General features: G+C 44.0%; 1 protein-coding gene across 4 annotated transcripts in view; it reads left to right on the top strand.

Moving 5' to 3' along the window:
• LNX2 (ligand of numb-protein X 2) overlaps positions 1-24351 on the top strand; it is a 119465-nt gene that overhangs the window by 28996 nt on the left and 66118 nt on the right. Inside the window, exons 2-4 of one of the 4 annotated variants that reach the window (XM_084842909.1) lie at positions 21340-21382; positions 22779-22876; positions 23059-23158. The exons of 1 other annotated variant lie outside the window; for it this stretch is intronic. In XM_084842909.1, coding sequence (XP_084699035.1) covers positions 23150-23158 — 9 coding nt within the window. In that variant the 5' untranslated portion in view covers positions 21340-21382; positions 22779-22876; positions 23059-23149. The remainder of the gene's footprint in view (positions 1-21339; positions 21383-22778; positions 22877-23058; positions 23159-24351) is intronic. 2 more of the 4 variants (XM_084842907.1, XM_084842908.1) reach the window with 2 other exon arrangements.

Below are 24351 nucleotides of genomic sequence, written 5' to 3'. Positions count from 1 at the left end.
GGGCATGAACCTCCATGCACAGGTGTAAACTCTATGTTGGTGAATGCCTGGCCTTCCGCTCCAGCCAGTGCTACCGTTGGCCAAATGCTCAGGCTTTCTTGCCTTTCAGGAGCCTCGTCCGCCATTTAGAGCAGACAGTTCCACTGCAACTCCTCCCTCAGAAGAGATAAGTATATTCTCTGTGGCTGCACACTTCCCCCAGTAGGGAGAGGGCAGCTGGGGCACAGAGACAGGAAGGGTCCCTAGGTGGCAGCCTTTTCTCTCCATCCCTTGCTCACAAATGCCTACTGATCTTGTACGTCCAGGGGCTGCATCAGCCTTCCCATACTTCATGCCCTCCAGATGTTTTGGACCCAGGATCCCATCAGCCCCATCCAGCATGGTCAGTGGTCTGGTGTGCTGGAAGTTGTAGTCCAAAAACATCTGGAGAGCACTAGGTTGGGGAAGGCTGGGCTACATGTTGCAGCTGCTGACCATTGCTCATTACTGTCCCTGTGTGTCTCTTGGTTCTCCACAGGTAGTCCTCCGACGGGTGCAATGGCAAGGATGGTCCCTGCTCTCAGTGCCATGCAGGCCACAAGGAAGACCTACAATATGACCAGTGACTGCCAGCCTTCCCATTCCAGTGGGCTCCTGCACCTTTGCAAGCTCCTTGGCAGGCAATTATGTATCAGTGAAGCCATATCCAGCATGGTGATGGAGTCCTGGAAACAGTGTACCTGCTACTCTGCTGTCTCCTCTGCAAGACAGACATAGGAGTCCTGTTGGGATAAGAAAGTTGGCAACCCTGTTCCTCTGCCCTGCATCCAGAACTCGCTGTATCTCTGACACTGTTCAATAAAAACTTTTACTCCGTTGCCTTTGTGTTGTGTAGTCAAAAGGGTGATTACTAGCTGTCTGGGTATTGTATAAGGAGATTTGAAGCCATGGGAACAGGGATTCCAGAGGCATTCAGTTGGTGGGGCCTTGTTGCCTACAACACAGTTTTGATGTGGTTTCCTTGTGTCTTGTAGTGTGTGTGTATGTGTGTGTGGGGGGTGATATTATGGAGGTGTCTTCCTAACACCATGTGTGGATTGGCTCAGACCATGCATGAGTAACTAGGGAACATAGTTGGTATGAGGCTCCCTGACTGCTATTTTGTCATGGACATTGGTGCTGTAGCTGTCAGAGTTGCTACGCTCTTCGTAGTTTGCATTGTGTTGTTTTCTTTCCAACTTTGCTGCTTGGGAGTCCACTGGATCATAGAATCATAGAATAGTCGGGTTGGAAGGGGCCTATAAGACCATCGAGTCCCACCCCCTGCTTAATGCAGGAATCTAAGACAAAGCATCATGAGTAAAGCTACATGGACACTACGCAAGTATGTAAGCCACCACTCTTACAACTGTGACCTTAAGTTTGCTTTGTTTAATTTTCAAGGAAGCACACGCAGGGTTGGGTGCTGGTAATTATTTCAGCTATGACCAAATCACTAAATATAGTCACTAGCACACATGGAACTATTCCAGGGCCATTTTGTGTTAATAAAAATAAATACTAATTGTTGTCTCTTGCCTTCCTCCAGATATCTCAAGGTGGTATACATAGGGTTCCCATTTTTATCCTCCCAACAACCTTAGTGTAAACACAAAAAAAGTGCTGCCTCAGACATGGAAATAACAGTAGAAATGTATGGGCAGAGTGCTAATTTCTCCACATGATCTCTGTTCCTAGGGAATAAATAGGAGGGATTAATTGGAGGCCAGTTATCTATGTCACCTGTATTGTATTCAGGCACAATGAAATAAGACTGCATATCCCACTAATACAGGCATATGTAGCCTTTTTGGCCTGTGGGCACATTTGGCAATTTGAGAAACTTTGGGGCACCACCACAAAATGGCTGCTATGGGATGTGTAGCTACATAGGACAAGTAACCTGCCCAAACAACTGTGTATAAGGCAGAGGTGTGGGCTGAGCCTCAACACACTAAACTTAGTTGAACCCACAGTTTTCAGTGTCAACAGAAACATTTCACAGGAGGAAACTCTTTTTCTCTCCATGCCTCCCCCTCCACCCCCGCCAGCCAGCTCATTCCCCCATCTCTTTCTCTCTGTCACTCTGGATCACAACTCACAGATTCACCCTCACACATCCATCCATCCCACCCACCCCTCTGAATGTCTATGAGCCCCAGTGCCCAGAGGGATTAGATGCATGAGAAATGAAGATGGCAGCATCTGGAGACATCTTGGCAGGTCCCAAGAAAAGTGTCCAGGGGCACATTGGTGTCTGCAGGCATCAGAACGCCTACCCCTGCATTAATACAACCCAGCCTCCAGACTCTTCCCTTGGACTAGGAGAAACCCTGCTTCAGGCCTGTGTTTAGCATCCTGTGGGCAAGACAACAGGAGACCCAGTCATCTTCCATCATGGGTCTAGTTTGACACTAACCTTCTCTAAAAAACCTGTTACATTGCCAATATCTCTGTGGAGTCTGAATTGATCATCAGAGTTGAACAGACTTTGTCGAGTTAATGAACAGCCTGATCTACTGCAAGTTCTGCTTATTTCAGTGGGGTTTACATCCAGGTTAGCGTGCATAGAACTGCAGCTTTAGATTCAAAGCTTGCAAAATGTGAAATTTTAATGCGACTTTGTACAGCTATATCAAAACATACATTAGAATTTATTGATTTATTATATATATGAAATGCCTTATAAAACTAGTTCTTTAGAAGTTGTGTTGTTGTTTATTCGGTTAGTCGCTTCCAACTCTTCGTGACTTCATGGACCAGCCCACGCCAGAGCTTCCTGTCGGCCGTCGCCACCCCCAGCTCCCCCAAGGTCAAGTCCATCACCTCCAGAATATCATCCATCCATCTTGCCCTTGGTCGGCCCCTCTTCCTTTTGCCTTCCACTTTCCCTAGCATCAGCATCTTCTCCAGGGTATCCTGTCTTCTCATTATGTGGCCAAAGTACTTCAGTTTTGCCTTTAATATCATTCCCTCAAGTGAGCAGTCTGGCTTTATTTCCTGGAGGATGGACTGGTTTGTTCTTCTTGCAGTCCAAGGCACTCTCAGAATTTTCCTCCAGCACCACAGTTCAAAAGCATCTTTGTTGTCAGTGTGATGTCTCTGCTCTTAACTGTTTTATCAAGATTTGTCATTGCTCTCCTCCCAAGAAGTGAACGTCTTCTGATTTCCTGGCTGCAGTCAGTGTCTGCAGTAATCTTGGCGCCTAGAAAGACAAAAGTCTGTCACTGCCTCCACGTTTTCTCCCTCTATTTGCCAGTTATCAATCAAGCTGGTTACCATAATCTTGTTTTTTTTGAGGTTTAACTGCAACCCAGCTTTTGCACTTTCTTCTTTCACCTTTGTCATAAGGTTCCTCAACTCCTCCTCGCTTTCAGCCATCAAAGTGGTATCATCTGCATCTCTGAGATTGTTAATGTTTCTTCCAGCAATTTTAACTCCAGCCTTGGCTTCATCAAGCCCAGCACGTCGCATGATGTGTTCTGCGTACAGGTTGAATGGGTAGGGTGAGAGTATACAACCCTGCCGTACTCCTTTCCCAATCTTAAACCAGTCCGTTGTTCCGTGGTCTGTTCTTACCGTTGCTACTTGGTCGATATACAGATTCCTCAGGAGGCAGACAAGATGACTTGGTATCCCCATACCACCAAGAACTTGCCACAATTTGTTATGATCCACACAGTCAAAGGCTTTAGAATAGTCAATAAAACAGAAATAGATGTTTTCCTGAAACTCCCTGGCTTTTTCCATTATCCAGCGGATATTGGCAATTTGGTCTCTAGTTCCTCTGCCTTTTCTAAACCCAGCTTGTACATCTGGGTTCTCATTCCATGAATTGCTGGAGTCTATCTTGCAAAATCTTGAGCGTTACCTTACTGACATGTGAAATAAGTGCCACTGTTCGATAGTTTGAACATTCTTTGGTGCTTCCCTTTTTTGATATGGGGATATAAGTTGATTTTTTCCAATCTGTTGGCCATTCTGGTGTTTTCCAAATTTGCTGGCATATTGCATGCATCACCTTGACAGCATCATCTTGCAAGATTTTAAACAGTTCAGCTGGGATACCATCGTCTCCTGCTGCCTTGTTATTAGCAATGCTTCTTAAGGCCCATTCAGCTTCACTCTTCAGGATGTCTGGTTCTAGCTCACTGACCACACCGTCAAATCTATCCCCGATATTATTATCCTTCCTATACAGATCTTCCGTAGATTCTTGCCACCTTTTCTTGATCTCTTCTGCTTCTGTTAGGTCCTTGCCATCTTCATTTTTGATCATACCCATTTTTGCCTGGAATTTACCTCCGATATTTCTAATTTTTTGGAAGAGGTCTGTTGTCCTTCCTATTCTATTATCTTCTTCCACTTCCGCGCATTGCTTGTTTAAAAATAATTCCTTATCTCTTCTGGCTAACCTCTGGAAATTTGCATTTAATTGGGCATATCTCCCCGTATCACGGTTGCCTTTTGCTTTCCTTCTTTCTTGGGCTGCTTCCAGTGTCTCAGCAGACAGCCATCTTGCCTTCTTGGTTTTCTTTTTCTTTGGGACGTTTTTTGTTGCCGCCTCCTGAACCATGTTGCAAACTTCTGTCCATAGTTCTTCCGGGACCCTATCTACTAAATCTAGTCCCTTAAATCTATTCTTCACCTCCACTGCATCTTCATGAGGAATATTAGTGAGCTCATATCTCACTGATCTGTGGGTCTTCCCTATTCTCTTGAGTCTGATTCTAAATTGTGCAATAAGAAGTTCGTGATCTGAACTACAATCAGCTCCAGGTCTTGTTTTTACCGACTGCATAGATGTCCGCCACCTTTGGCTACAAAGGATGTAGTCAATCTGATTTCGGTGTCGACCATCTGGTGAAATCCATGTATAACGTCGTCTCTTAGGTTGTTGGAAGAGACTGTTTGTTATGCACAGTGAGTTGTCTTGGAAAAATTCTATCAGCCTATGTCCTGCTTCATTTTGTTCTCCCAGACCATGCTCGCCTGTAATTCCAGGTGTCATTTGACTACACACCTTAGCATTCCAGTCTCCTGAAATGAAAATAACATCTTTGTTTGGCATACTATCCAGTAGGTGCTGCAGATCCTCATAGAACTGATCTACTTCTGCTTCTTCAGCATCTGTAGTTGGGGCGTATATTTGGATCACTGTGATGTTAAATGGCTTACCCTGAATTCAAATTGAGATCATTCTATCATTTTTTGGATTGTATCCAAGCACTGCTTTAGCCACTCTAATTTTAATTATGAAGGCTACTCCATTTCTTCTGTGGTCCTCTTGTCCACAGTAGTAGATCTGGTGGCCATCTGATGTGAAATGGCCCATTCCAGTCCATTTCAGTTCACTGACACCCAAAATGTCTATATTTAATCCTGACATCTCCCCAATAACCACATCCAATTTGCCCTGGCTCATAGATCTTATATTCCAGGTTCCTATGGTGTGTTGATCTTTAGAACATCGGATTCGTCGTTCACCACCAACACCGTCGGCCGCTAGCCGTCCTTTCAGCTTTGAGCTAGCTACGTCATCACATCTGGGGTTAGTTGAACTTATCCTCTGTTCCTCCCAGTAGCATTTTGACCATCTTCTGACCTGGGGGTCCCATCTTCCAATGGTATACCAACATATCTCTGGTTGTACTGATCCATTTAGTTTTCATGGCAAGAATACTGGGGTGGGTTGCCGTTTCCTTCCCCAGGGATCGTATTTAGTCTGACCTCTCTGCCATGACCTTCCCATCTTGGGTGTCCCTCCACGGTTTAGCTCATGGCGTCATTGAGGTGCTCAAGCTCCAGCACCACGACAAGGTAACAATCTCCTCTGCAGGATGTTGTACAACAGTTTAAAACATAAGAATAAAACAACAGAAATCTCACTAAATAATTGAACCAACACAGCATAAAACCCAATAAGCACATAACAATACAAAGCTAAAACAAACTGTCAGGAGCTAAAGCCAACCCCAGGGGCTAGAGTAATCAATGTAAAATACTTAAAATGTTTTAAAAAACCCTTTTTCTAGTTAACACCCTTCAATCCTCAGAATGAGGAGGCACTCGAAGAAGGGGTTCTGTGGATTACTTTAAGGCATTGGTGGTAGCCATAATGCACACAGGTAGAAACCATTATGAAAATTCATGTGATGATATGAAGATGGATATTTTCAAGGCCTAGAAGGCCAAAATGGTGATGGGCAGTGGGGTGGGGGTGGGAGATTGGAATCCATTTGCCTGGACCCTTCTTCTCAGAGAAGTCCCAATGTATTTTGCATGAGCAAAGGACTGCTTGCTTGAACCCAAGGGATTAACTCAATGCTGTTTTGTATTTTTTAAAGATACTATTTACATTTGAGTGTTAATGGGGAAAGAGGGCCTCTATGCAAAGCAAAAGGAGTAGTGATAGCTTTAATTATCCAGGCAGTTGATATTCTGTCTTCCTCTATTCCCTGGCATTGCTGTCACTTTGTTTCCCTTCTAGTGGCATGAGCCAGGATGTCATAATATCCAAAATCAAATGTACCAGAAAATGTAATAAATTAGAGTCAAGCTAGCAGAGTAATTGAAGAATAAAACAATTTTAAACAACAATAAACTACGTTGTGGGGTAGTTATGGATTGACTGCTGTGCAGCAACATGTTCCAGAGGTGAGTGACACTGTGTGATTTCACTGTTGATGGCAAGAAAACTAAGGACTGTTGCCAAGTGAGGAAATAATGATGGAAAAATAGCTTGAGCCAGTAGAGCAGCAACATGGCATTGCAGCAGGATAACAATGCCACATTTGTTGCATTTCAGACTTCATAATAGCATTTTATGTAGCACATCTCAAGTGTTCCAAGTGTTTTGCTGCATTATCTCTAGGCTGGAAATGTACAACAGCTTTTGAGAGAGTTGGAAGTAGTTTGAGAGAGATGCATTACTTCCAGTGTTGTGCGTGCACGCACACACGCACACATGCACGTGCACACATTTCTTTTGCCCCACTGTTCTCTCTCATCAAAACAGGTTTTGCAGGTCTCTGAAACCGTTCAAAAACCTGCAAAATCTGTTGAACAGAGACAACAGTGGGATGATGGTCCACACCATGTACAGCAAACATTCTTTTTAAACTGCTGACTGCCTCTAGTCTCTGGAGTCTTTACAACAGCCTTGTAAAGAAGTCAGCAGCAATAGCCCTATTTCAGGTGTTCTAAACCCGAATTGGGTAAATACATGAGGGCACCTCTCCCTCATTGCATTTCCTAACACTCTATTTGTGGAGGGCGACTGGCTGAAGTGGAGAGTCTCCTCCATCCATGGGGGCTGTCTACGGGATCCAGAATGCTGATTATCCAGAATGCTCCTTCCCCTCACATGCTTACCCTTTTCAGGTTTAGAATGCCTGAATAGGGTTGTTATTGTCTCCATATTGCAAATATGAAACTAAGGGTATAGTGGCTCACCCAGAGAGACCCTGCTGGTGCCAGCCTTGTTATCCTTTAGGCACCATGCAAATATGCTTTTATTCTCCCAGGCATTTTAATGTAGTTTTCTCTCTTAACATGTTGGTTGTAATTTTTTATTTGAGTACTATATTGTTTTGTTTTTGTCAACTGCCCTAGAAGCTCCACTAAAAGGGGGGGGGGAGGTATTTGTTGTTGTTGTTGTTCAGTCGTTCAGTCGTGTCCGACTCTTCGTGACCCCATGGACCATAGCACGCCAGGCCTTCCTGTCCTGCGCTCTCTCCCGGAGTGTGCTCAAGTTCATATTCATTGCATCCGTGATGCTATCTAGCCATCTCATCCTCTGCCGTCCCCTTCTCCTTTTGCCTTCAGTCTTTCCCAGCATCAGGGTCTTTTCCAGGGAGTTTTCTCTTCGCATTAGGTGACCAAAATATTGGAGCTTCAGCTTCATTATCTGTCCTTCCAATGAGCACTCAGGGTTGATTTCCTTTAGGATGGACTGATTTGACCTCCTTGCAGTCCAGGGGACTCGTAAGAGTCTTCTCCAGCACCACAGTTCGAAAGCATCAATTCTTCGGCGCTCAGCCTTCCTTATAGTCCAGCTCTCACAGCCATACATTACTACTGGGAAAACCATAGCTTTGATTAGACGGACCTTTGTTGGCAAGGTAATGTCTCTGTTTCTTACTATGCTGTCTAGGTTTGCCATAGCTTTCCTCCCAAGGAGCAAGCGTCTTTTAATTTCATGGCTACAGTCACCATCTGCGGTGATCTTGGAGCCCAAGAAAGTAAAATCTGTCACTGCTTCCATTTCTTCCCCTTCTATATGCCAGGAAGTGATAGGGCCAGATGACATGATCTTCGTTTTGTTAATGTTGAGTTTCAAACCAGCTTTTGCACTCTCCTCTTTCACCCTCAACAAGAAGCTCTTTAGATCCTCTTCGCTTTCTGCCAGAAGTCTTTTAAAAATAAAATTAGTGAACAGAGCTGGTTTTGCACAAGTGGGAATAGTAGTTTTAAAACTTTTATACTGTATTACTATATTTGATACTGTACAGTGAGCTCTATTTTATCGTGTTGTATTTTATGATTTTAATTGTGAACCACCCAGAGCAACCTTTTTGGACCTGTGGGCACATTTGGGAATTTGAGGAACTGCTGTGGGAACCACCACAAAATGGCTCCCATGGAGGATGTGGTTTGTCACATAATGGCTGCTGTGGGGGACTTTAGGGGAGAGAAATAGCAAGGCTAGAGGCTTAGAGGGGGGGGGAATGGAAAGAGTTGCTTCCTGGCCTGCCCAATCTTTTTCCATCCACACAGACCTTTCCCCTGTGCTCTCTTTTATCTTCACTCCCAGTCTCTAGCCTCGCTATTTCTCTCCCAACCCCCACCCCTTTCCTCATTATTTCTCTCCCTTCCATTACATGCCTTCTTTTTTCTCTCCCTTCTTAGCCCCCAGCGTTGCTCTTTCTCTCCCCACTCACCCCTTTATCTTGCTGTTTCTCTCCATCCCCGGCCTCTAGTTCTGGTATTTATTACCCCCCACCTTCTTTACCTCACTGTTTCTCCCCCCTCCTAGCCTCTAGCCTCTCTCCCCCCCCCGCCCTTTTGATTTTGCTTCCTCTTCCTGCCCGCTGAACAGCTGATCAGCAGCACGTTCAGGAACAGGAGCCTTGCACTGTAAAGTTTTCCATTTTTTTTGTTAAACTTTTTTGTTTTTAAGGGGGCAGGGTGTGGAGCGCGTTGCAGGCTGTTGGAGGTTCCCGCAGGCGCCACATTGAGGACCCCTGGCCCAGAGAGCTTTGGCTGTTGGGTGGTATAGAATTGTAATAAATAAACAAATTAAAGTAATAAATAGCCCTTATGTTGATACAGCAAAGTCTGTAAATGAACATATGCAGCTGTCAGAGTTGGACACAGCCACCGGCACCACTATAGACCGCTGAGAGAGAGGCCTTCCCATTCCAGTCCCGAGAGGGAGCTGCTCCACAGCAGGGAGGAGGCATCTAACTCTGTCCCTCGACCTACTAAATAGCCCTTAGTTTGACACAGCCAAAGCTCTCAAGAAAACCTACAGAGACCCAGACACGTTGTACCTGCCCTTTCTGAGTGAAGCCAAATCCGCTGGCACCCCTAGGCTCATCCCCTGTAGGTACAGCCCTGTAGCCCCTTAAGGGAGATATCTGTCCATTCCCCTGGGTGGGGAGCTGCCCCACAGCACTGGGGAGAAGCCAGGCATATAACTGTGCTCCTCAGCCTACTAATCTCCCCGGGCTTCAAACTATGGAGTGCAAAGCTATGTGCTCATTAGGGACATCTGCCCCTAGTGGCTAAGGGTGTTACTGCAAGCTTCAACCCAACAGACACATTTCAATTAATTAAACTTAATGTGTTTTAAAAACAAAATCACCCCAAGGTACATATCATTATGGTCCCCTTAGTGTGCATGACAAGTTTCAGGTGTCATGGTCGTGATGCTGATGGCTGGAGAGGGAAACACACATCCTCTTTTTTAAAAAAAATCTAGATAAGTCTACTAAGGGTGTTGCTGAGGTGAGATGGGACTTCCTGACTCACAGCTTGCAGGTTTACCCTGCTACACTACACCAGCTCTCTCATTTAGATGCTAAACTAAACACTTGAAAATTCATGAAAAGTTCCAGTGACTTCAAGATAGCTTCCATACATGTGGGTTTCTGTTAGGATTGTGGCCTCTCTTTCTACAGATAAAAAGATTGCCATGAAGAAAAGATGCACTTGCAGTCTTTGCAGTTCAGGGGTCTATGGTGGGATTTCCATTTGTCTTTTTCTGTTTTTGTTAAATGTCCATTTTTTCTCATAAGCTTCCTTCCTTCTCTAAAAAGGTAAAGGTGTCCTCAACCAGTCGTGTCCGACTCTAGAGTGCGGTGCTCATCCCCGTTTCTAAGCCGAAGAGCCAGCACTGTCCGAAGACGCTTCCGTGGCCATGTGGCCGGCATGACTAAACACCGAGGTGCACGGAACGCTGTTACCTTTCCCGCTGAGGCAGTACCTGTTTATCTACTTGTAATTTCTTGCTTTCGAACTGCTAGGTTGGCAGAAGCTGGGACTGAAGACGGGAGCTCACTCGTCACGCAGCACTCGGGTCTCGAACTGCTGTCCTGCCGATCTTCCAGTCTGCAGTTCAGCGTCTTAACCACTAAGCCACTGCGGCCCTCTTTCCTTCCCTAGGTACTTCCTTTTTCCTTTGGGCTGAGGGCGAGGTTAACCATTTGCTAGGCAGGCCATCTGTTGCCTTGTCTTATTGCCTTATGCTAAACTGATCTACTTGGAATTAAGTTCTTCTGATTTCAACAGAAATTCCTACTAAGTAGGTGTCCTTAGGACTGCATCTTTAATTGTATTTGAAGAAGCTCTAGCAACTGGTTCATAGCACTTTGATCCTAAAAGCATTCCTGTGAAAGTCCGTCTCATTAAACCTAAAGGCCCTTGCTTTTGAGAGAGGGCATCCTTCAACATGTATTTACCACCAAATTAGTGGCCTGGTTTGTGGTTTGTTTTTTTAAGCCCTGGGTTGTTTGTTTCCCTCCTCCTCTGCCCACTCCCTCCCTGAATCCCAAATGCCTTTGCAGCGCTATAGTAGTGGCATATAGAGTGGCTGGTTTTTTGGACATTCTTGCCCGCTGCCTCTGTAGCCTGGCACAACAACCCTGGTTCTGGGTTCACATGTAACAATAACCCATGGTTTAAACAACCAAGAATTCACAATCCAACAATAAACCTTGGATTCTGTTTCTTGGTTGTTCATGGTTAAGAACCATGGTTTGTTGGCATGGCAGTGTTCCCATATCACAACAAACCAGAACTCAACAAGTGGAGCAGTGGGTTAGTACCACGCATATGGGCACCGCAGCCAAACACTTGCTTCCAGTAACACAATATTGAAAAGCAGTTGCTTTTCAGTCATGTGTTGCCTCTGAGGACCACTTCACACACAACGTTAATGTTTACAGTGACTAAAGGTATAGAGTGATTGTGACAAAGAAGAGTTTGTGTGCATTTTACAGGTAGATTTCTCAGGGAGCCATGACTGTAAAAGGAGTTACAGTCAGCTGGCACACCCAGGTTTGCTTTTGTTAAATGGCCCCAAGTGTGTTACTGGAAATGACTGCAAGAATTCACTTTGATGGCATGTTTCTATACATTGTCTGTTGCAGGTGTGCAGAACCTCTTTCATCCTGAGGGCCGAATTCCATTTTGGAGAACTTTTGGGGGCCGCATTCCAGTGTTGCGTGGGGGTGTAGGCAAAAGGGGCGGAGCTAAAAATGCCAGCATATTTTGGCTTAAAGCTCTTCCTGCCAGTAACTAACTTTAGGAGAGGCATTTCAACCTTTTAGAAGGGGGAAAAGCTGTGCAAAAGCTAGGAAACTACCAAATGATCGACAGTCAGGAGAAAGGGGCTGGGGCAGGGGGCATGGTTGTCTGGGGAACCTCAGAGGCCCGGTTTGGAACTCCAGGAGGGCTGGATTGGCTCCCTGGCTTGAGGTTCTGCACACCTGATCTATCCATTCAAATGTGGACAGTTCAAACATGTACATGTGGTTGGGCATGGCAATGAGACCTACATACTCTCTTCAGTGTTGTTGTTGTTGTTGTTGTTCAGTCGTTCAGTCGTGTCCGACTCTTCGTGACCCCATGGACCATAGCACGCCAGGCCTTCCTGTCCTGCGCACTCTCCCGGAGTGTGCTCAGGTTCATATTCATTGCATCGGTGATGCTATCTAGCCATCTCATCCTCTGCCGTCCCCTTCTCCTTTTGCCTTCAGTCTTTCCCAGCATCAGGGTCTTTTCCAGAGAGTTTTCTCTTCGCATTAGGTGGCCAAAATATTCGAGCTTCAGCTTCAGTATCTGTCCTTCCAATGAGCACTCAGGGTTGATTTCCTTTAGGATGGACTGATTTGACCTCCTTGCAGTCCAGGGGACTCGTAAGAGTCTTCTCCAGCACCACAGTTCGAAAGCATCAATTCTTCGGCGCTCAGCCTTCCTTATAGTCCAGCTCTCACAGCCATACATTACTACTGGGAAAACCATAGCTTTGATTAGACGGACCTTTGTTGGCACGGTGATGTCTCTGCTTCTTACTATGCTGTCTAGGTTTGCCATAGCTTTCCTCCCAAGGAGCAAGCGTCTTTTAATTTCATGGCTACAGTCACCGTCTGCGGTGATCTTGGAGCCCAAGAAAGTAAAATCTGTCACTGCTTCCATTTCTTCCCCTTCTATATGCCAGGAAGTGATAGGGCCAGATGCCATGATCTTCGTTTTGTTAATGTTGAGTTTCAAACCAGCTTTTGCACTCTCCTCTTTCACCCTCAACAAGAGGCTCTTTAGATCCTCTTCACTTTCCGCCATTAGGGTGGTATCGTCTGCATATCGGAGGTTGTTGATAATTCTCCCGGCAATCTTAATTCCGACCTCTGATTCATCCAACCCGGCATTTCTCATGATGTACTCTGCATATAAGTTAAATAAGCAGGGTGACAATATGCAGCCTTGTCGTACTCCTTTCCCAATTTTGAACCACTCGGTTGTTCCATGTCCGGTTCTTACTGTTGCTTCTTGACCCTCGTACAGGTTTCTCAGGAGACAGGTAAGGTGGTCTGGTACTCCCATCACTTTAAGAATTTGCCAGAGTTTGTTGTGATCCACACAATCAAAGGCTTTCGCGTAGTCAATGAAGCAGAAATAGACGCTTTTCTGGAATTCTCTTGCTTTCTCCATGATCCAGCGAATGTTGGCGATTTGATCTCTAGTTCCTCTGCCTCTTCAAAACCCAGCATGTACTTCCGGTAGTTCTCGGTTCGCATACTGCTGAAGCCTAGCTTGTAGGATTTTGAGCATCCCCTTGCTGGCATGTGAAATGAGCGCAATTGTGCTGTAGTTTGAACACTCTTTCAAACTGGCATTGCATTGCCCTTCTTTGGAATTGGAATGTAAACTGACCTTTTCCAGTCTTGCGGCCATTGCTGAGTGTTCCAAATTTGTTGGCATATTGAATGCAGCACTTTAACAGCATCATCTTTTAGGATTTTAAATAGCTCAGCTGGAATACTGTCATCTCCGCTAGCTTTGTTGTTACTAATGCTTCCTAAGGCCCACTTGACTTCACTCTCGAGGATGTCCGGCTCAAGTTCAGTGACCGCACTATCATAGCTATCAAGGACATTACTATCATGGCTATCAAGGACATTAAGATCTTTCCTGTATAGTTCTTCTGTGTATTCTTGCCACCTCTTCTTAATCTCATCTACTTCTGTGAGGTCCCTGCCTTCTTTGTCCTTTATCATGCCCGTCTTTGCACAAAACGTTCCCTTGAGATCTCCGATTTTCTTGAAAAGATCTCTAGTCTTTCCCATTCTGTTGTTTTCCTCGATTTCTTTGCATTGTTCATTTAAGAAGGCCTTCTTGTCTCTCCTTGCTATTCTCTGGAAGTCTGCATTCAGTTGGATATATCTTCCCCTTTCTCCCTTGCTTTTTGTTTCCGTTCTTTCCTCAGTAAAGCCTCATCAGACAGCCACTTGGCTTTCTTGCATTTCTTTTTCTTTGGGATGGATTTCGTTGCTGCCTCCTGAACAATGTTACGGACTTCCGTCCATAGTTCCTCAGGCACTCTGTCTATCAGGTCTAATCCCTGAAATCTATTCCTCACCTCCACTGTATATTCATAAGGGATATGATTTAGGTCATACCTTCAATGTATAGAACAACTAATATGAACTGGATTTTAGCTTGTGTGATACATCTACCATAGAAGAGCGGTGGATAGATCACATGAGTGAGGCCTATTTCCTTAGCCATACTTGTGAGCTCTGGTCCCTATTAAATGTTCTGAGTCATTGGATTTTGTAATTTGGCAAACCCCCTCCCTCGGTGTGTTTAGTGCCGAGGTTTTAAGGAGGGCCACTCAGATATTGATACTGGAGGACCCAGGTGTGCAGCTTGCGCTTGTACTTTTGAATACTTACCTGTCTGCTTTATTGCTCGCTGGATGACATTCTGTTAAGCTCTGCTTAGCTGCATTCCTTTTGGCTAGGCATGGTCAATGGATTTCGGTTGTATCCACCAATGTGTTTTGCAATGTTTTAAATTAATCTAATACTGCATCCAGGTTTTATTAAATCCAGTATGCAATTTGTAAAACAAATGGGCAACTGTTTTATGTTAAGGTTCCTAGGTAAGCTCCTTTTTGACTAGAGAAATTTACAATAATTCCACACAACTATGAATTACAGGGAGCTTTCCTGCTTGCACAAAAGGAGAACTTCATTTGTTCCTAGATGGCGAAAATGGGCCAAACAACGAACCTCTAATCAGTTTTCCATTGGTAATATGACTGAAGCAATTTTGGTTTATGCATGGCAAAGATTTAATGCCACTTTGCATTAGAGGGAGGGAGAGAGAGAGAGAGATTGTAAGGGATCCAGTTTTCTGTATATAGTTAGCTTCTTCTACCTTCTGTAGTTTCAGATATGAAGCTATGATATTTTTAATTTTAACTATTTCCTGTTCTTTCAGTTTACTGGGAATGGAGGGAATCAGTCATGTCTACAACAAGATCAATAAAACAGTGTTCCATAAAACACTAATAAATGCAGTTCAATATGTTGGAGTCAATTGATGTTTTCCTTCTCCCCTTTCTAATCCTCCTGTGGGGTGTGTGGAATTTTGAGACAAAAATGGGGAGGGGATTTTAACCCACCCACCTCCCAGAGTGCTGTGGTCCAAATCCAGATTGGGTCTGTGTGTGTTTACTTGAGAGTGATACTGTCACTCATAGCTACATTATCTGTAATTAGGTGCAAATTTAATTTGGCCCTTGCCTGGCAGTAAGCCCCACTGAGCTGAATGGAATTTACTTCTGAGTAGACATGTGGGATTGTGCTGTTTGTTTCAAAGCACATCCTTTCCTATGGTGGTATAGCCGAGAGCCAGTCATATCTGAAGTGAGCTGTTCAGTCAGTATTTTTGTTAGAGAAGGACAGGTGCGGGGCCAGATCTATAGATGCTGATTTACATGGCAACAGCAGATATCCTTGCTTAGAATATGATTACAGTGACAAGCCACTGGGGCCTGGTTGATATAAGTGCCTTAAAGGCCTGTATGAAATGCTTTGGGCCATGTTCCCAATTTTCAGTGAAAATAGCAAAACCGTGAATCTCCCTCCTATTCACATTATATGCATGACCCTGCCAGAAGCAAAGGGGAGGGCAAAAAGGATGTTTAATTCAATGAAAACAGTTCCAATGTTTCGGACCCACAGGTCCTTATTCAGGGAAATTTAATATAATGTAATGGGTGTTGTTTGCTCCTCAAATGCCAGTCTCCTATGCTATGAAGGGGTATGCTGCCTGGGAATTATGGGAAATGTAGTCCAACACATCTGGAGGAGTCTTTGGAAGGGGCTTTTAAGGCCTCCCCAAGGCTTCTGAATAAGCACAGGATTACCTGATTCCGTAGTGGCAGCACAGTGGCTCTAGGCCTCATTTTAAACAGAGGTCTAACATTCCATTCACTGTGGGCTGGGCTTGCATTTTCCCAGCTGTCGCTGTCAGGATTCCTTTAGCCCCCACTTTACTTCTAAGCCCAAACATACACAGATGAGAGGCTTCAGTCTACAGCTTTTACACAGGGTCATACCGATGCAAATTCTCAGTGACTCTCAGTCTACAAAGGAATGCTTTCAGGGGATTCAAAAGGAAGTTATGAGGGTTGCCCGCCATTTGAAGAGGGAGGCAGTCTAACTAGCCTAACTTAAGCGGGGGAGGTCCCTCTCTTCTCATGAGGCCTCTACACGCAGCTTTTCACACAAGGCCAGTTGGGTAGACCATCTAAGTTCCGCCCCGGCCTTCTCTCTCTGCCCTGCACCTGCATCTGGCGTCTATTAGGTCATACCCCCCAGACACCACCTCCTCCTGTTCGCAGCCTCTCACAGGGGTGGGGGCATGAAGAGGGACCCTCATCCTCATTCAGCTGGATGTTTGTAACCTGGGAAGCTGGCCTACTTATATCTGGACTAGCCTGGGAAACCACCTTCCCCATGTCTGATAGTTCTCCTTCAGAATCTGAACTGCTATCCCACTCCCTATGCTCAGAAACACCCCTAACAGTCATCTGTGTATTTGTTTTAACCATGAATGGGCAGAGTTTGAGGTGAAACAGTCCAGTTCTCAGGTGATAAGTTCGTTGGAGACAATAGCAGCTGGGAGAGAGGGCAAAAAACTGGGCCTGAGCCTTTGGCCTAGATGTTAGCCCCTGTGTCCCCAAATCTGCCTTGCTTTTATGAGGGGTGATTTTGGGGAGGGAAAGTTGCAGCATTGGGGAGGGTTAGCCCTTTCCTCCCCCCACAACAACCACTCTTGAAAATACACCTGTGCTGAAATCAGGCTTTCAAAAAGTCTCCATTGGCACCAGTGGAGGCATTTGAAAAGCCTAAATGCAGCATGGGGGGTGGGGAGGGGAAAATCTCATATATCTCATCAGCAATTGGAGATAAGAGATTTTCCTGTCCTGGAGAGAAGCTGGTGGGACAGATAGGTTCCCCGAAAGTTCCCTGTCCTGGGCCTAGAAGCAGGAGAGCTGATAGAAGGCCTTAAAAGATGTTCCTGATTCTCAGCATCAGGAGAACTGTTTGCTTGTTCCAGTTTGCTCCAAGCCCCTCCAATCTGTTTGCTTGTTTAAAGGGGTTGGATATTTGGGGAGTTGATGGGAAACTCCAGGGGCTATTTTCAGCGTAATTTAATTTTCACCCTCCCTTTCCTTTTCACCTAGATTCTTTTCTCAAAGAGAAATGTGAAACCACTTACCTGGTACAAAAATGCAGGGAAGTGTTTGCAAACTGAAATATATTTGACTGATTTCTGTCCTGGCCCCCCACTCCCCCTGTTTTCATACTTTCTGTATGACTTAAATGACTAACATAGGTATGCAAGATAGTAAATATTTCTGTGGGTTGCTAACTTTTCTGGACTTGGCAATACAAGTAGCACATATTAGGAGGTGGCTCAAGGATGGGAAAAAATGTTCTTTGCATTGTGCTATCTATTCCTGCTTTCTTCGTAACCCTGTGGTCTATAATATAGTGCCATTTTGTCTTGGTTCTATGTGTTGAACATTTCAAAACCAGAATCGCAGATAGTGTGGAATTGCCCCTACTATATGCAGTAAACATGGGCTCACAACAAGTACTTAAAATTCTGAATTATAGGATGGAGCTGCCTTGCCACACCTGAAGAAACATTTCTATGTCTAATCTAAGCCTGGAGCCTGTTTTTTTATTTTTAAGCCTGATTTATCTAATGTGCCCTCCAGGGGAAAGCAGTTTGAATGCTAACACCTACAGATCCTTTTAACTATGACAGGTGCCACTACAGCATGTTGTTGTTGTTCAGTCGTTAAGGCATGTCCAACTCTTCGTGACCCCATGGACCATAGCACGCCAGGCCTTCCTGTCCTTCGCTCTCTCCCAGAGTTTGCTCAAGTTCATATTCACTGCATCGGTGATGCTATCTAGCCATCTCATCCTCTGCCATCCCCTTCTCCTTTTTCCTTCAATCTTTCCCAGCATCAGGGTCTTTTCCAGGGACTTTTCTCTTCGCATTAGGTGGCCAAAATATTTCAGCTTCAGCTTCAGTATCTGTCCTTCCAATGAGCACTCAGGGTTGATTTCCTTTAGGATGGACTGATTTGACCTCCTTGCAGTCCAGGAGACTCGTAAGAGTCTTCTCCAGCACCACAGTTCGAAAGCATCAATTCTTCGGCGCTCAGCCTTCCTTATAGTCCAGCTCTCACAGCCATACATTACTACTGGGAAAACCATAGCTTTGATTAGACGGACCTTTGTCGGCAAGGTGATGTCTCTGCTTCTTACTATGCTGTCTAGGTGTGCCATAGCTTTCCTTCCAAGGAGCAAGAGTCTTTTAATTTCATGGCTACAGTCACTGTCTGTGGTGATCTTGGAGCCCAAGAAAATAAAATCTGTCACTGCTTCCATTTCTTCCCCTTCTATGATGGGGCCAGATGCCATGATCTTCGTTTTTTTAACGTTGAGTTTCAAACCAGCTTTTGCACTCTCCTCTTTCACCCTCAACAAGAGGCTCTTTAGATCTTCTTTGCTTTCTGCCATTAGGGTGGTATCATCTGCGTATCTGAGGTTGTTGATAATTCTCCCGGCAGTCTTAATTCTGACCTGTGATTCATCCAACCCGGCATTTCTCATGATGTACTCTGCATATAAGTTAAATAAGCAGGGTGACAATATGCAGCCTTGTCGTACTCCTTTCCCAATTTTGAACCAATCGGTTGTTCTGTGTCTGGTTCTTACTGTTGCTTCTTGACCCTCATACAGGTTTCTCAGGAGACAGGTAAGGTGGTCTGGTACTCCCATCTCTTTAAGAATTTGCCAGAGTTTGTTGTGATCCACACAATCAAAGGCTTTAGCATAGTCAATGAAGCAGAAATATATGTTTTTCTGGAATTCTCTTGCTTTCTCCATGATGCAGCGAATGTTGGCGATTTGATCTCTAGTTCCTCTGCCTCTTTGAAACCCAGCTTGTACTTCTGGTAGCTACTACAGCATGTACTGAACTGTGATTGTCAAGGCTGAGCTTGCATTGATGTGCTATTATGCACAAGAGCCAATTTAATGTGTTTAAAGGAAAGCCTGCAATAGGTTTTGCTGTGGTTAGCAAAAGGGCTGGCTTGCGCTCTTTTAATTATTCCAGTGGTGTATTTTGCTTATACGGGCATGCTGGCGGGGTTTTTTCTCTCTCGAAGTTCAATGTTATGTGATTTCCTCCACTGGGAAGAACAATGCCTATCGTTTATACCTTTATATGTTGAGCAGGTATGTTATGCTTCTATCTAAATTGAAGGACAAAGTGTGTGAGAGCATAGAGATCAAAGAGAACTGTGCTTAACATGGTTTTTATATTTGCAGTTTTTGTAATAGCTGTTCTGTGCCATCTTATCCTACCTTCCTGCAGAAGATTTGCAAAGAATCCTACTTGGTATTCCTCCGCAATGATCTGCCTTGCATTCTGAAGCAGAAATCATGCTTTAGAGATTGCATTCATATTGAAAAATTGAGAACTAGAGGGAGAAAAATCTATCTAGAAGCAAGAATCCACGGGATCCCTCCCCCCCAAAAGTTCTGTTCTAAAATGAAGAGGCAATTCCATTTAAAAACGCAGAGCCTGCACAAATCTGGTAGCCCGAAATGAACAATATTTGATGTTCGCTTTTTATTTTTTGAAAAGTGCATGGGTTTTGAAAATAGCTTCTTGCATTCTTTTGGCTTTATGTATCGTGTTTGGTGGTCCATCCTAGCCATTACCTTAAAATACTACTGTTGGGACACAGAAGTTGTTTTCTTAAAGGGTTATTTTAAAGAGCACAGACTCCCAGCCATCAAGACATAGCTGTTAAGGAAACCGTCCCCTTTCTTTGCTTTTAAATAAAGTCAAAATTGAGGCTTCTAGCTCCTCAATTAGGATTCGTGGAGGCTGGGGAAACAAAAGATGCGTACTATGCAGGGGAAATGGGAATTTATTTAATTAGCAGTACGAAGCAAGAAAAAATATGTATTTTAATGTGTCCCAAAGTAAGACATCAACTTCATTTGTCAAGCCTACTTCTATTATTTATACAAACTGTACTTTGTACTGAAAACAAGGAAAGTATTATGCCTTTTAGGTATGAGAACTCTTCCTAGTCTCCTAGGAAGGCTCCCTGGTTTGGAACTCCAGGAGGCCCGGTTTGGAACTCCAGGAAGGCTGGATTGGCTCCCTGGCTTGAGGTTCTGCACACCTGATCTATCCATTCAAATGTGGACAGTTCAAACATGTACATGTGGTTGGGCATGGCAATGAGACCTACATACTCTCTTCAGTGTTGTTGTTGTTGTTGTTGTTCAGTCGTTCAGTCGTGTCCGACTCTTCGTGACCCCATGGACCATAGCACGCCAGGCCTTCCTGTCCTGCGCTCTCTCCCGGAGCGTGCTCAAGTTCATATTCATTGCATCCGTGATGCTATCTAGCCATCTCATCCTCTGCCGTCCCCTTCTCCTTTTGCCTTCAGTCTTTCCCAGCATCAGGGTCTTTCTACAGGGATCTATTTACAGTTCTTTACTGTAACCAACGCACAGAAATCTCTCTAAATAGTCTTATTGTTAAATTACCCCCTGCAGAAAGCTTTTGGTTGCATATGTATGATGTTAGCCACTGCTCTATTTGGAAAGTTTTTACTCAAAATAATGCACCATCCAGTTTTAAAGAGAAAACATTTTAAAGCAAAGTAGTGCTGCTATTTATTACTGGCTTGTTTATTTTCACCATCTTGCTTTTTGTTCCCTCTTTCCAAGCCTTTTTGGTATTAAATCTGCTTTTGAAAATACCTCTTGCCATATGTTGCTTTGCTTGTTCTGCCTGCAAAGCATTTTGAGTCCTTTTTATATCTGTGTATCTTTTCCTGTGTCCTCGTTTTCCAGCAACTCCACTTTATTCCTCCTCCCACCCAGTTTCCAGTTGTGTTCCTCTCATTTGTCAATCAGTATTTTGTGTTCACTGTGCATGCTAAATGAGCTGTTTGGGCGGTGCTCCCGCCCTAAAGTTTTTTTGTACTTCTGCAAACCTTGGGGTTACCCCAAGTCTGCAGATAACTCCCTCTCATGCATGGGTGGTACAGTTTTGGCTACAGTAGCACAGGCACTTGAAGACCTGAATTGGTATTAGAATATGGATACAGGTATGTGTATATATATTTTTAAAAGGCACACTTTCCATGGATCAAACATACCTCGCTTGCAATCTAATCCTATCACTTTGCTTTAGGTATGGTGACATCAAGAAGTGACTGGCCACAACTTAAAGGCAGGTAATGTGGCTGCTTTTACTGGGCTGCAGCAGGTCAGAAGGCAGATGGGGGAATCACAGGTTTAAGTTCACTTTGTTTAAAAGGGGGCAGGGGAGTGGGGAAGAATCCCTGCCCGTACAAAACAAGTATGTCGGCGGAAAGTTCTTCTCCCCGCAGTACTAACTTTGTATGCACATGGATGATGATGATTTTACATGGGGACCATTGAAACATTTGATCCTTACACTGACAGTCTGAAATATTGCAGTCCAGCAGTAGTTTCTAGTCTTTTCGGTTCTGTAGATAAATCCCAGTGAAATCTCAGCAGCCAGAGATGTGGCTGAATAAGATTCCCAAGAGGAGGAGCTTCAGGGTCTTGTGTACCTCTTAGCACAATGGTCTGAAAAGGGCATTTGGCTGAACATGTTTAAAAGCCCCTGTGCAATTGGGAACCATGCCTGATCAGGGTTCCTGATCATGAGGAGGAATAAACAGGCTTAGAAAACCAGGCTTAGAAACTGTTTTCAGACCTTCATGCTGAACTTGCAAAAGTCTGAAGAGAAGCCCCTTGCCAGCATGTTAGGGGTGGGGCCTGCACACGCACCCCTGCCGCCTACACACTTTTCGCTCATCTGTATTCAGGCGAACAGCTGAATAGGGCTAAAGAGTAATGTGGCACCTTAAAGACTTACACAAGTTGTTATGGCATAAGCTTTCGTGGACTAGAACCATGAAAGCTTATGCCCTAATAAAATTGGTTTGTGTTTAAGATGCTCTGCAGGCACCTGTTTTTGCTGCAACAGACTTAACACAGCTCCCCCTCAGGAAACGGATATAAAGGCACCTGCCTGTTTGCACACGCGCTCTCACACACACACTAGCTGGTGTTAGCTGGTTCACTCACTCTTGAGAAGTGGACCTTTGAACGCCTCTCACCAAGACGCACAACATTTTGTGGTGGTGCCTATATTGTTGTAAACCACCCAGACAGCTTCGGCTATGGGGCGGTATAGAAATGAAATAGATAGATAGATAGATAGATAGATAGATAGATAGATAGATAGATAGAATTATCTTTTATCATTTAAAATAGAACAGATATAAACAGTTATCTGTATAATTTTAAAAATGAATTCTATATGATGAGAGATTATAATTAAATACAAGAACAAAAGAAAAAGATATGCACTCTCACTTCATATACAGTTAATTTCTAAAATTATACAGAAATATCAATGTTCATTATCAAGCAGTTAATCATGAAATAATAAAAATGAATATCTCTTGATTTCCACACCATAATTTCTCTTCCAGTAGTCAGTGAAAGGGTTCCTCTCTAATGATTGTGCTAACTGTCAAACCTTAGTTTTCCTCTTTCTGCATGTAATTATCTTTGCATTTCTCCATTTCTTTGCAGATATCAACTTGGCTACTGTTTAAAAAAATTGAGATCATTGGCTGATGATTCACAAGAATGAAAAAGTTCCAACAATGTCATACCCAATTATCCAGAAAGTAAGAGAGAGAGAGAGAGAGGGTGTGTGTGTGTGTGTGTGTGTGTGTACATACACATATACACATGCATTTATATATGTGTGTGTGTGTTCTGGTGACCTAGAGTGTTTCCAGACAGAGGGCTCCTAGTACTACTAATCAGAAGACATCGTACAGATACTCTGTCTTTTCTTTGTTAACAGATTGTCTTTGGTAAGAGAAAGGATGGAAGAAGCAGTGGGAAAACATGGGAAGTTTATGAGTGTACCCTCCACCCACACCCCATAAAATTCCATGAATGAGGTAGGGCAATGGTGCCATATAAGCTTTGTCTGGAAGCAGCCCTAGTTGATGGACATCAAACCCTTCTGAAATGAGAAGTGGAATGTTCCAGTTGAAATGTTTCTTAAAGGGACAGACTCCATACTTGATTCTGTAGGAAAGCTCCATTATCTAGTGCTTAAAATGGTTCAAAACAAACTAGCTGTCTTGATGGGTCCTGAATCACCACCCCCTCATCTCCAGTTGTCTCTTTTCGCATGATGCTTGCAGACCTTCACCCTGCCACTACTTTCTCCTAAATTCTGGATTCTTGCTTGCTACTCCTTTTTTTGTTTCTACCCTTTTTTCATGTTACCCCTTCCATTTTAGGGCCAATGGATTGAGTCTCCTTTTGCCATGGTGCATCCTCACTCCAAAGCCTGGAACCAGACAAATTAATGCAGATTCTAGCAAAGACATTCTTACTCTTAATATAGCTTCTATTGGTAATGAATCATATTGCACTCATAAAAAGGACTCAAAGTCTAATAATTGAATTTGTGACATATGGCAGCCCTTCAAGAGCTTAATAATCTCCCCTTTGGGGTATTTTTTTTGGTATGTATGTTTAGTTTTTTGCTCCCAGCGAAGAACTATTCTAGCTGAATGGGATGGGCTCTACATTCGAATAAATTAATGAATAAATAAGCAGCATTCCATTCATTCATCCTCTTTAACATCTTTGGATCCTTCTAGTATGCGTTAGAATTTCTGTGTATCTCTCACTAGACTGTGTGGCTTTTTTTATAGGACAGACTTTCACTTGTTTCACAGTAAATGAGGTATGAATACAAATGAAGTGGTGGAATGGGCATCAGATTGCAGCATGGGGGGAATTACGCTGAATGCGCTGCCATGTTAAAGAATTCCTGCAAGTAAAAGTCTAGCTCACCAGGGAGAGATGTTCTAGGCTAAACTGCTTGTTTTCTGCTTGCTTTAATTTTTAATTCAAAAATTAAATTTAGGAGGGCATTGAATAAGGATGGCCTCTGAGGCTCAGAGTGCCTTCTAGGAGCTTAGGCTAGTATACCACCTGGGTCCGTACCTGGACAGAGAGAGCCTGGTTTCAGTGATCCATGCCCTGGTAACCTGCTGTTTGGATTACTGTAATGCAGGGGTGCAGAACCTCTTTTAGCCTGAGGGCCAAATTCCATTTTGTAGAAGCTCTAGGGGGC

The sequence above is a fragment of the Heloderma suspectum genome, chromosome 3 (genome assembly GCF_057233095.1).
Source record: "Heloderma suspectum isolate Gila_16-S chromosome 3, 16-S_ref, whole genome shotgun sequence".
Classification (NCBI taxonomy): Eukaryota; Metazoa; Chordata; class Lepidosauria; order Squamata; family Helodermatidae; genus Heloderma; species Heloderma suspectum.
Note: the sequence above shows the minus strand (reverse complement) of the source record. Positions and strands in the feature narration are given on the sequence as shown.